At 43.1% G+C, this 13,450-nt stretch overlaps 1 protein-coding gene across 4 annotated transcripts in view; it reads right to left on the bottom strand.

Moving 5' to 3' along the window:
- POLQ (DNA polymerase theta) overlaps positions 1-13,450 on the bottom strand; it is a 131,870-nt gene that overhangs the window by 60,503 nt on the left and 57,917 nt on the right. For all 4 annotated transcript variants that reach the window (XM_043538750.1, XM_043538751.1, XM_037909805.2 and 1 more), the window contains one exon: positions 870-1,113. In XM_043538750.1, the coding sequence (XP_043394685.1) occupies positions 870-1,113 (244 nt within the window). The remainder of the gene's footprint in view (positions 1-869; positions 1,114-13,450) is intronic.

Raw genomic sequence — 13,450 nt, forward strand, 5'->3', positions numbered from 1 at the left:
TGGCCAATGGTTTAGTTTAAAAAGGTACCTCAAGCACAAACTTCACAAAACCCCCACAAAGCATAGTGGAATTACACCAGTAAAATAATTAGCAGCTTCTTCAAGTGACAACTTGCATTTAAATAAGAAATGTACAGACACCTCCATAATTAATATGGCTCTTACTGGGTATGCAAAATTTAATTTATAAGTTTCTAGTTGGCGTTCCTTCTGCTGACAGACCAGCTCACAAATTTACAGTTGTCCAGTTAAATCTTTACAGTAGTACTCTGTACTAGTAGTGTTCTCTAACATAACACTAGTAGAGGATCTCAGACTGTTACAACATAGGATTAATTAATTAGAACACTCCTGATGAGAAGAGAAGTATCATCCCTGTTCAACAGGGGGTGATACAGACACTGAGGGTAAGTCTACACTGCAATAAAACACCCGTGACTGACCTGGCTCAGCCGACTAAGGCTTGTGCGACTTGAGCTGCGGGGCGATAAAACTGCAGTGTAGACATTTAGGCTCTGACTGGAGCCTGGGCTCTGGAACCCCAAAAGTGGGGAGTGTCTCAGAGTCCAGACTCAGCTCCACAGCCCAAGCCAGATGATACAGGCCAGCCCCAGATATTTTAGTGCAGTGTAGACATACAGTACTCTGAGAGATAAAGTGACTTTCCCAAGGCTATACAGTGGGTCAAAAGAAAAGTAAGGAACAGAACTCAGGACTCCCAAACTCATCCTATAACCACCACATGCTCTAATTCATTAGAAGTACTCTTGAAACTATATAGTCAAGACTGAATAACTGTTAACTCCATTTATAGTGGAAAGGAATGCACTCAAACAGGTGTCCAGGTTGACAACTTGTTGATCTCTCACCTTTTGAATGGTACAGCATTCTTCAGGGCAGTTTCCACTTCAGCGGTATTTCCTTTAGCAAGATCAGCTACTGTGATGAAGCCAGCATTATAAAGAGCTCTGGCATGCTGCGCATTCAGCAGAGATACCCGAACCAGGTCACACAGCTCCCTCTGGACACCAAAGGTGAGGCGACTCTGGAACTGGGAGAGCAACTGTTCCATGTTGTGCCATCCCAGACGGTTAGAGAAAACAGTTACCATCCCTGGAACATGAAAATTACATTGTTAGGCTTAATTTAACTTCGGTTCTAAAAAGTTAGATCCATTTTCCTCTGTAATATCAGTTTGAACATGCAAAAATAATATAATTTAAACTAAAAATTATCTCTTTACAAGTCAGGCAGCATTCTTGATTCCCCAGTATAATAATACTCTTATGATGCTAAATGTCTTGACCTATGCTACAGTCAGAAAAATGCTGTATAACCAGGAAACAAGCTATAGCCTTTGTATGAAATATTTGATCAGGAAATTGCCAATACAGAAGTTCTACTCTTTAAGATGACAACATTGCTCCCTTTCTACTCTATTATCTTAACATTAAATTGCAATTAAATAGAGACTGACAGACGTGAGACCTTGGAAGCACAGAAACGTCAAAAGATATGTGCCAAACATTACAGACAGATTATTCATAAACTTTTATATCTATCTATAATTAGTTAGATATCCATCTTTGTGAGCGAATGATGGTATTTAAACTCCACAGAGCAGGGTGGGAGTTCCCAGGACAGGCAAACAACTCCAGAGAAGAACTGCACATACTAGTTCAGACTGGGTTCAAGAGGCCCAGCAGACAAAGAATGGACTTTTGGTATAAAGGGGAAGACTGAACTGTGTCAGTGATCCTCTCTGATCCTCCAACTGACATGAAACTATAACTAAGAAGGCAAAACCTTGTTGGAAGGATTTGAAGGACTCTGGCAACATATCAGGGTCTCCATGTTGCAGACTGATGACACCTGGCAAGCTTAGCATGTTGCATAGATTGTCTATTGGCTTGTGCTGTGTTTCCTCTGTAATGTTTTGTCCTGAAATAAACATACTATGCTCCGTGAAAGCTGGCTGGTCACTGGTAACCCTGCCATTATCCCTTGAGGGAGAGTGAATCACAGGTGCTGAACTAAGGTCAGACCCACTAGGACAGTGCTCTCCAACCTTTTTACACCCAAGATCCCTTTTTGAACTTAAAGGCAACCCAGAATCTACTGCGCCCCTTCCCCAAAGCCATGCCCCACTCACTCCATCCCCGCATCCTCACTCACTTTCACCGGGCTGGGGTTGGGGTTCGGAAGTGGGTGCGGGCTCTGGGCTGGGGCCAAGGGGTTCACAGTGTGGGAGGGGGCTCTGGACTGAGCCTGGGGCAGGGGATTGCGGTGCAAGCTCTGGGAGGGAGTTTGGGTGCAGGAGGGGGCTCCCGTCTGGAGAACAGTGTTGGGGTGTAGGAGGGGTGCGGGCTCTGGGAGGGAGTTTGGGTTCACGAGGGGGCTCCAAGCTGCAGCAGGGGGTTCGGGTACAGCAGGTAGTACAAGGTGCTGACTCTGGGAGGGGGGTCAGGGTGCAGGAGAGAGTTTGGGGTGCTGGCTCTGGGGGGGCGCTCAAGGCTGGGGGTTGGGGTATAGGAGGTGGTATGGGGTGCTGACTCTGGGAGGGGGGTCAGGGCTAGGGGTTGGGGTATGGCCTACCGCCGGGCAGTACTTACCTTTGCCGGCTCCTGGTCTGTGGCGCAGCATGGCTACCGCTAAGGCAGGCTCCCTGCCTACCCCAGGCCCAAGTCACTCCTGTAACAGGCCAACACACCCCTGCTGCCCCTGGGGGCGGGGGGCATGTGGCTCCACGCACTGCCCCTCTCTGCAAGCACTGCCCCTGCAGCTCCCATTGGCCACAGCTCCCCATTCCTGGCCATTGGGAGCTACGGGGGCAGTCCTTGCAGCCAGGAGCAGGGCACAGAGGGAGATCCCCTTCCCCCCTGGGGCTGCGGGGCCATGCTGGCCACTTCCGGGAGTGGCATGGGGCCGGGGCAGGCAGGGAGCCTGCCTTAGTGGCAGCCCTGCTGCACCACTGGAGGTTTTGATCAACTGGGAGATCCTCTAGGATCTACTAATTGATCATGATCGACTGGTTGGTGACCACTGCGCTAGAATAAACACAATGAATTGCAGGGGGACTGCAAACCTAAACCCCGTGTCTCTAGAGAGAGGTGCCACAGGTCCTTGCCCATAAAGAGGTGACAGCTACAGTCCTGAGACCTAAGAGGGAGCCCTTCAGGATATCATGGAGGGGGCAGAAGTGCAATTTACTCCAAAACTGTGACCGGGACCATCTAAGCTTACATCCTAGTATAAAGCTATTATTTCATTTGTGGTTCAAATTCTAGCAACCACAGCTATTAAAAGAACAATTCAAGCATCGAAACTCAGGAAGTGCCAGAGTTAAGACTGAATGTACATCCTTAATTCTGCCCCTGGTGCAAATGTAAATATTACAGGGTTTAATTACCTAAAACTCATACTATTTTCTCAATATATTGTATATATTTTTTCTACAATACTACATACATATGTAGGATTTGGCCATATTTTTTTATTCTTGTACTCAGACTATAACACCTGATTTTTCATAGACTATCTTCTCAATAATGTATGCATTTTACTAATTTTGTTAGTCCTAATGTACTAATACATTCAGCAGAAAAAATTTTCTTTGGAGACACCTCTAAGCAATTACCGTGGTAGCACTCTCACAAGCCATTTCTTTAAAGAAACGCACTGATTTATATTATGTATTTCATAAGGTTTGTTTTGTTTTGTTTTTAAATGTCTCATATAGAGAAATATCCGGGTTTTCGTAGGGCCTATCCTCAAACTATCTTAATAAAGTTCAGATATTACCTTTCTCCAAACAGCGGATGTACTTTAAAATAGTGTTAAAATATTTTTTATGAGTGAAAATTTGAGTACAGAATTTGTGTTTGTAAATCACAGATCTGAAAGTTATCAATATATTCCTAACTAGGCAAGTCCAAGTAAACTGAAATTTTTTTTTTTCCAAAACGTGATTTAATTGGCATTTCTAGGTGCTAAATATTTAACTTTATTTAAAAGCCTACAACTTTAATTTTTTTGAGTTGAAAATTTTCAAAAAATTCTGATTTTTTATAGAGCACCCTTTAAATAGTATGTCCAGATTTTTTTAAAAACCCTTTAAAAATTAAAAGTGCTCTTGTTAGCTATTACTTCTAACTATGGTAGTAGGTACATAATTCTCAGACAGAAATATGTCCCCTTATGACATATTATTGTGATTGCAATTAGATATATTAATGAAGCATCACTGATAGTGATGTAACCATTCAAAAGGAATTGTAACTGAATTCCAAACTCCTATATATGTCAGCATGTTTTCACTACTTTTCTGTGTTATACTTCATCTGCACTATGTTGTAAAGTTGTAAAAGTAACCTTCCACACAAACTTCCACATGGATAGATTTTACAAAAACTAGACAAGCCATTTACAACACAAACTTTGCTTCTCTACAAAGGAAAAAGGACACTAAACTATCTAAACTGCTACATGCCACAAGGAGCCACAACAGTAGTTCCCTTAACCCACCCAACAATATTGTTAATCTTTCCAGCTATACTCTTAGCCCGGCAGAAGACTCTGTCCTATCTCGAGGCCTCTTCTTTTGTCTCGCCAGGCTCACGAACATGATACAGTTCTGTGGTGACCTAGAATCCTACTTTTGACGTCTCCAACTCAAAGAATATTTCCAACACACCTCTGAACAATATACTAACCCACAGAATCCTTCCTACCAACACTACAAAAAGAAGGATTCTGCGTGGACTCCTCCTGAAGGTCGAAACCACAGACTGGACTTCTACATAGAGTGCTTCCGCCAACATGCACGGGCTGAAATTGTGGAATAGCAGCATCACTTGCCCCATAACCTCAGCCGTGCTGAACACAACGCCATCAACAGCCTCAGGAACAACTCTGACATCATAATCAAAAAGGCTGACAAAGGAGGTGCTGTCGTCATCATGAATAAGAGGCTGCTAGGCAGCTCTAACACCACATTCTACAGGCCATTAGCCTCTGAGGATTACCAAAAGAAACTACACCGTCTGCTCAAGAAACTCCCTGAAAAAGCACAGGAACAGATCTGTGCAGACACATGCCTAGAACCCCAACCAGGGGTATTCTATTTGCTACCCAAAATCCATAAACCTGGAAATCCTGGACGCCCCATCATCTCAGGCATTGGCACCCTAACAGCAGGACTGTCTTGCTATGTGGACTCTCTCCTCAGGCCCTATGCTACCAGCACTCCCAGCTACCTTCGAGACACCACTGACTTCCTGAGGAAACTACAATCCATTGGTAATCTTCCTGAAAACACCATCCTGGCCACTATGGATGTAGAAGCCCTCTACACCAACATTCCACACCAAGATGGACTACAAGCCGTCAGGAACAGTATCCCCAATAATGTCACGGCAAACCTGGTGGCTGACCTTTGTGACTTTGTCCTCACCCACAACTATTTCACATTTGGGGACAATATATATCTTCAAGTCAGCGGCACTGCTATGGGTACCCGCATGGCCCCACAGTATGCTAACATTTTTATGGCTGACTTAGAACAACGCTTCCTTAGCTCTCGTCCCCTAACGCCCCTATTCTACTTGTGCTACATTGATGACATCTTCATCATCTGGACCCATGGAAAAGAAGCCCTTGAGGAATTCCACCATGATTTCAACAATTTCCATCCCACCATCAACCTCAGCCTAGACCAATCCACACAAGCGGTCCCTTTCCTGGACACTACTGTGCTAATAACCGATGGTCACATAAACACCACCCTATACCGGAAACCTACTGACCGCTATACTTACCTACATGCCTCCAGCTTCCATCCAGGACACACCACACGATCCACTGTCTACAGCCAAACTTTAAGATACAACTGCATTTGCTCCAATCCCTCAGAGACAAATACCTACAAAATCTCTATCAAGCATTCTTAAAACTACAATACCCACCTGCGGAAATGAAAAAACAGATTGACAGAGCCAGAAAAGTACCTAGAAGTCACCTACTAGAAGACAAGCCCAACAAAGAAAATAACAGAACGCCAGTAGCTGTCACCTTCAGCCCCCAGCTAAAACCTCTCCAGCGCATCATCGAACATCTACAACCTATCCTGAAAAATGATCCCGCACTCTCACAGATCTTGGGAGACAGACAAGTCCTCACTTACAGACAGCCCCCCCAATCTGAAGCAAATACTCTCCAGCAACCACACAACACTAACCCAGGAACCTATCCTTGCAACAAAGCCCAATGCCAACTCTGTCCAAATATTTATTCAAGTGACACCATCATAGGACCTAATCACTTTAGCCATGCCATCAGGGGCTCGTTCACCTGCACATCTACCAATGTGATATATGCCATCATGTGCCAGCAATGCCCCTCTGCCATGTACATTGGCCAAACCGGACAGTCTCTACACAAAAGAATAAATGGACACAAATCTGACATCAGGAATCACAACATTCAAAAACCAGTAGGAGAACACTTCAACCTCTCTGGCCACTCAGTAAAAGATTTAAGGGTGGCAATTTTGCAACAGAAAAGCTTCAAAACCAGACTCCAACGAGAAACTGCTGAGCTTGAATTAATATGCAAACTAGATACCATTAACTTGGGTTTGAACAGAGACTGGGAGTGGCTGGGTCATTACACATATTGAATCTATTTCCCCATGTTAAGTATCCTCACACCTTCTTGTCAACTGTCTAAATGGGCCATCTTGATTATCACCACAAAAGTTTTTTTCTCCTGCTGATAATAGCTCATCTTAACTAATTAGCCTCTTACAGTTTGTATGGCAACTTCCACCTTCTATGTGTGTGTGTGCGTATGTATATATATCTTCTTACTATATGTTCCATTCTATGCACCCGATGAAGTGGGCTGTAGCCCATGAAAGCTTATGCTCTAATAAATTTGTTAGTCTCGAGGGTGCCACAATTACTCCTGTTCTTTTATTTGGTATACTTTTCACATAAATGGCTTTCCCTGACAGTCTGACATATATAGAATAGTATAAGATCTACCAGATGATGTATACTTTTTTATATCCTCAGCTATAGTGCGATATATTAGAGTGAAACTTCCATTTTGAGTCCTGTCCCATGTGGACATTGGCCCAGAGTTCCTTCAATGGATAACTGCTCTTTACACCAGCCCAAAAGCAGCTGTGCAAAGTAATGGCGTTAAATCTCCCATTTCAACTACACAGAAGGACCATGGAGGAATGCCTATTATCTCTGGTTTCAGAGTAGCAGCCGTGTTAGTCTGTATTCACAAAAAGAAAAGGAGTACTTGTGGCACCTTAGAGACTAACAAATTTATTTGAGCACAAGCTTTCGTGAGCTACATCTGATGAAGTGAGCTCACGAAAGCTTGTGCTGAAATAAATTTGCCACAAATACTCCTTTTCTTTCTATTATCTCTGTGACACTGCACCCCATATTCATCATAGTGGTATGATTATGATATGATTATGACATAATTATGCTGCATCTAGTACAAGATGTGTCATGTGAGGGGTCTATGGAAAAGTTATGATTTGTTATTTGTATGCATGTAACATTTTTGTATCTGAAGTTATTGACTAGGTATCTGTATTTCAAATGTGGTGATACCCACTAGGCAAGATGCTTCCAGTCTAGACAGCTGACTGAAGGGCCTATTCAAGGTAACGGGCCATTTAGGGAAACAATAGGCCTTAGGAGAAGCTTATCCCCCACCTGGTGAGCCTTCCTGGGAACGCGTCAGACAGCCTATGGACAACGGCTGCTGGGACTCATCGGGAGCATGCCATGGCACATGATCAATTCACATGAAACTAAACTCCATTTTGGTACCTGTATTTTCCCAGCCCGGTTTGTGGAAACTTAACTTAGAACAAAGGAGTTCCCGCCATATGGAAAGGCTATAAATAGGGCCCTACCAAATTCACGGCCATGAAAAACACATCACGGACCGTGAAATCTGATCTCCCCCCGTGAAATCTGGTCTTTTTTGTCCTTTTACCCTATACTATACAGATTTCATGGGGGAGACCAGCATTTCTCAGATTGGGAGTCCTGACCCAAAAGGGAATTTCGGGGGGAGGGGGAGGTACAAGGTTATTTTAGAGGGGTCCTTCAGAGCTGGGCAGCCGGAGAGCGGCAGCTGCTGACTGAGGGCCCAGCTCTGCAGACATCAGTGCAGAAGTCAGGGTGGCAGTATCATACCATGACATCCTTACTTCTGCGCTGCTGCTGGCAGTGGCTCTGCCTTCAGAGCCGGGCTCCTGGCCAGCAGCCGCCGCTCTCCAGCTGCCCAGCTCTGAAGGCAGCGCCAGCAGCAGCACAGAAGCAAGGATAGCAGTACCACAACCTCTCCTACAATAACCTTGTGACCCCCCCACAACTCCTTTTTGGGTCAGGACCCCTACAATTAGGACACCAGGACAGTTCAGATTTAAATAGCTGAAATCATGAAATTTACTATTTTAAAAATCCTATGACTGTGAAATTGACCAAAATGGACCCTGAATTTGGTAGGGTCCTATGTATAGTATCCTCAAGCCGACCAGCTGGGTTTTTATTGAACAAGAAAATTGTGGCAAAGGAAACGATGCTAAGCTACCATGGATTGATAAAAAAAAAAAAACTCTCACCCTCCAGGAAATTCCACACATCCTTTAGGCAAAGGCTACTTTATGGGTTTGGGATAGAACTAGAGGTAAAATAAATTCTTTTCCCTCACCAATGATACCCATTGCAAATAATCCAGATCTTAACCCAAATCATGAACTTAAGAGCTTTAAACACTAGGAGAGCCATGGAATACAACTGGTTGGCCAGCTATTCAGTAAAGGTTTCAGAGTAGCAGCCGTGTTAGTCTGTATCCGTAAAAAGAAAAGGAGTACCTGTGGCACCTTCGAGACTAACAAATTTATTAGAGGTTTCAGAGTAACAGCCGTGTTAGTCTGTATTCGTAAAAAGAAAAGGAGTACTTGTGGCACCTTAGAGACTAACCAGTTTATTTGAGCATGAGCTTTCGTGAGCTACAGCTCACTTCATCGGATGCATAGCATATCGTGGATATGCATAGCATATCCATGATATGCTATGCATCCGATGAAGTGAGCTGTAGCTCACGAAAGCTCATGCTCAAATAAATTTATTAGAGCATAAGCTTTCGTGAGCTACAGCTCACTTCAACTTTTCTAACTTTTAGACATCAAAACTAACTTTAATTAGCCCAGTCTCACATGGTATTTTCAAGTTAGGCATTATGTTTCTCAGCTTTCTAGAAAAGCTAATTTATACAGAAAGCTAACTTTAATAGAAGAAATGAGGTCTGGTCAATTAGGAAACAAAAAAATTATAACTAATTGATATCAACCTTTGTAGACAACTTTCCTAACCAAAATATGTCCATATATGACACACTGGGAAATTATCCTAGAGGAATGGGATTTCCTCTGGAAAAGAGGACCAGCAACCTCAGTCTGTTGCATGATGATAGAAAATATTGGGATGCAATCCATGACCAAATATCACAAATTGTTGGATATTTATTACCAAATGAACAGTTGGTAATCCTCCTGGTGCTTCCTAGTGAAAATAACCACACAAAAGGAAATGATGAAGTAATGTCTCATCTACTAGAAGCTGCTCCCTCCCACTGGAAAAAGAAAAACAATTAAGCCATAGATAGATGGTTCAAAAAAAATGGGAGGTTGCTGTTATGGAAAAACACACCACTTATGAACTGAGCAAAATAGAAAGAACAATACTTCGATATTTGGTTACCATTTTTTCAATACACAAAGTACTTTCACCTGTAACAGAAACCAGCACACCTGTCCAATTTTTTTTTTTTTTTTAAAACATTTGATAGACCTGCCTGGTCCATTAAATTTGTGTTGTGACAAAGTCAGGCAGGAGGGTCTGGGAAAACAAGTATGTTAGCCCTAGAATGCTAAAGGCCCTTTTTCCTACAAGCTGGGATGGGGTTACTTCAGGTCAATTAGTGACACCTGAGTCCAATTAAAGGCTGCCTGAAACCTGTTAAAATCTCTCTCCTGGTGACAGAGAGAGGGGGGAGAGACAAACTGCTGCAAGGCTGGAGGCAGCAGGGAGATAGGCTTCTCCAGTGTGAGAGACTGTGCTTCTCCCCATCGGGAGACACCCAAAACCCAGTGCCTGTTTAGGGGAAGGACTGACACCCTGGGGCCAGCGACAGGACAACACCTGCTCCAGTCAGGGGGCCAGGGAATGATATTCCTTTTTTGTTTTGGTGCCTTATAGACTTGTTTCCCTTTGTTTGGCAAAGGAGCACTCCTCAGGCCTACTCCAAGGCCTATCTGGAAGGCTCTGAGAAACAAACCCCGAAGAGGGAAGATGGACATGCTCCGGAGTGGGGGCTGATTTACCCCAGGCCCTGTCCCTGCCAGAGGAAGGAGCGCTAAGCCCAGCGAGGCAGAAGGGGTGCCCTGCCACAGTGTATACAGAGATTTCACTCAATTTAATAAAATCACTAGAAATGACGTCATACATGTTGTAATGATGCTCACTCTGCAATATGTTAAATAGAGAAATCTGATGACTATATTAATCAATAATCTCTCTCAGTTATAATGGATTATTTTTTGGTTTCTGATATTTACATGTGAAGGATTGTAAATTTGTTAATACTTCCTAAATAAATGAATAGTAAATAAATATATATATATATATGAATGAAAATTAGCATGTTCTCATATACTTAATAGCTATCATAATGTACATGCACTCGGGGAAGAATTAAGGTTGCACATTCATATTCAACCTTAGCTTTGGCACAGCCTGACTTCTGAAACCTTAAACATTGCATTAACAGAGTTGCCCAGATATTAAATATTCAGTTATTGTTAAAGAGCAGAGGTTATTAAACTGTGGTCCGTGGACCACAAGTGGTCCATGAGCTCCATTCAGGTGGTCCGTGAATAGTTCCCTCTAAGGTGCGCGCCGGGAGGCTGCACACAAGAAAATGAAGGGCCACCCACTTAATTAGTGGAGCCGCACAGGTGTGGCTCCACTAATTAGGTGCCTGGACCCAGGAGAAGACACACATGTAAGGTGAGGTGGTGGCCTTGGGGGGAATAGGGGATAGGTGGGAGGGTGAAGTGGGGTGAGAAGAGGGGGTGGGGGGAATTTGGAATGTGCAGGGCTGCGGCAGCCAGAGAAAGAGCTGACTTTCCCCAGGGCTGTGGCTGCCAGGGAGAGAAGGCCCTCTTTCCCAGCCTCACCTCTATGGCTGCTGCAGCAGGGGAGAGACCACCCTCCTTCCCAGCCCCAGCTCGGGGGCTGCTTTAGTGGGGGAGAGAGGCACATCCATCGCATTAGAAAGGTAAGACTACGGATATTAAAATAGGAGTTGTGTGCTTTTATTTGTAGAACAAAAAAAAATTAATTATTAAGGGTCTTTTTTTAATAGAGCGCTTTTAATCAAAGTGCTTTACAATAGTTAGCTATCAGTACAAACAACATTTATCATTATGAGGTCCGCTGAGACCCTCAGCAATTTTCAAGTGGTCTGCGAAAAAAAAAGTTTGAGAACCACTGTTAAAGAGAATTAAAAACTCATATTTTTCTTAAACGTTGCAACAAAAGCTATGCATTAGACCAAGTTTCTTTTGTTCATGGTGCAAATGAACAAAAAGTACCAAAACCTGAAAAAAATATCAAAACTTCAAGTGTCTGTAAGGAAAGAAGCCTGCCCCTCTACAACATAACAATCCAAGAGTTCATTCTGACTCTATAACCTGCAGCACAATATATACTGTTCCATCCTCTCCAAATCTCACCTCTCCGTACTATTAGAGAACAACTTTCAAAGAGACCCTAAAATAGAAATTTTTATTATGGACCTTTTTAAAAGAAGTTCTACTCTCTTTTCTTGCCTACAGCAAAGGATGAAGTCTGAGTCAAATCAATGAAGCTGGCTCCTTCTGGATAGCGCCTCTTGATATTGGTTTTCAACCTAAAAATTAGGGCCTCTAGGTGCTACTGCAATACAGATTAAACAGATTTAAAAATTTGATTAAAGGTAATGTTAAAAAAATTATATAATCTGACATTTTGTCTATTATTGTTACAAAACACCTAACGTTACTGTAACTGAGAGAATAGAGACTTTTTTCTTTGTTTACTTTTTGTATTTGTATTTGTATTTTGTATTTGACTGTATTTTGTCTATAAATTTCACTATTCCACTGTTGGTCTTGCACACAGTTACAAGGGACAGAAAAAATGGTTACTTATAGCCACTGTAGTTCTTCAATACGTTGTAGTCAGCGTGGATCCCACTCTGTGGTGCGCATGCAACCCACGTGGACGAGCACTGAATCTTTGCAATAACAGTGTTGTTTGGGGCTGCATCTATGCAGTACATGTCCTTGAGTCTCTCGTCCAAAGGCATTAAAGGCAGGGCAGCCACAACCATTCCTCAGTTCCCTTGCCGATATGAAGCACTCCAAAAAAGCAGGGATGGAGGAGGGCAGGTCATAGAATCCACAGTAAGGACAACATCTTGAACACCACAGTTACTATACACCAAGTAACTGTCCTTTCTTCAAGTATGTGTGCAGGGGAGCTGGAACAGTTTTTATAGCAGGGGTTCTGAGAACCATTGAACCAAACTGTAAACCTTGTATATAATGGAAACCACTGTCCCTACCCCTAGTTTCAGCACCTATGTATGTGTGTCAGAGTGGATTCCTCACTGGCCAACAAGCAGTGCCCCACCTGGAAGGTGGAATTGAGGAGTCTTGTCTTAAACAGTGATTGTAATACTGCTCTTCCAAAGCTGGCATCTGACTCTGCAGCTAGAGAGAGGGCACGGTGTCTAAAAAAAGTAGTTGACATACTGCATGTGATTGCCTTACAGATTTCTGATACTGAAATGTTCCTAAAAGTGGAAGATGTAGCTTGTGCTTTAGTAGAGTGAGCTTTACATTTGGGGGCAGTACATCAGGATCTGGTAGCAGAGCAATATGCAATATATGATCCATATCCTCTGGAAGGAGATTGTTGTTGTTTCTGGGCCTTTGAAGGATCAAACTAAGAGACAGAATGATAGTCTAAAGGGATTTGTTCTGTCAAGATAATACAATAAAGATCTTGAAACACTTAAGGTGTGAAGATGTTTTTCTCCTGGCCCAGAATGAAGTCTGGGGAAGAAGACAGGCAAGTTGATGGAATGATTTAAGTGAAACTTCAAGATCAGTTTAGGTTTAAATTCTGGATGAGGTCTCACCACCACCCTGTCCTCATGAAACATTGTTTAAGGAATATCAATGGTAAGAGTTTGCAGCTCGCTGACCCTGCTGGCCGAAGTTATGGCAACTAGGAAAACTGATTCAAGGGTACAGTGGTATAAGCAGATTCGCAAGTGGTTCAAAAGGGAGCTCCATAAGGTTTGC

The sequence above is a fragment of the Chelonia mydas genome, chromosome 1, assembly GCF_015237465.2.
Source record: "Chelonia mydas isolate rCheMyd1 chromosome 1, rCheMyd1.pri.v2, whole genome shotgun sequence".
Lineage (NCBI taxonomy): Eukaryota > Metazoa > Chordata > Testudines > Cheloniidae > Chelonia > Chelonia mydas.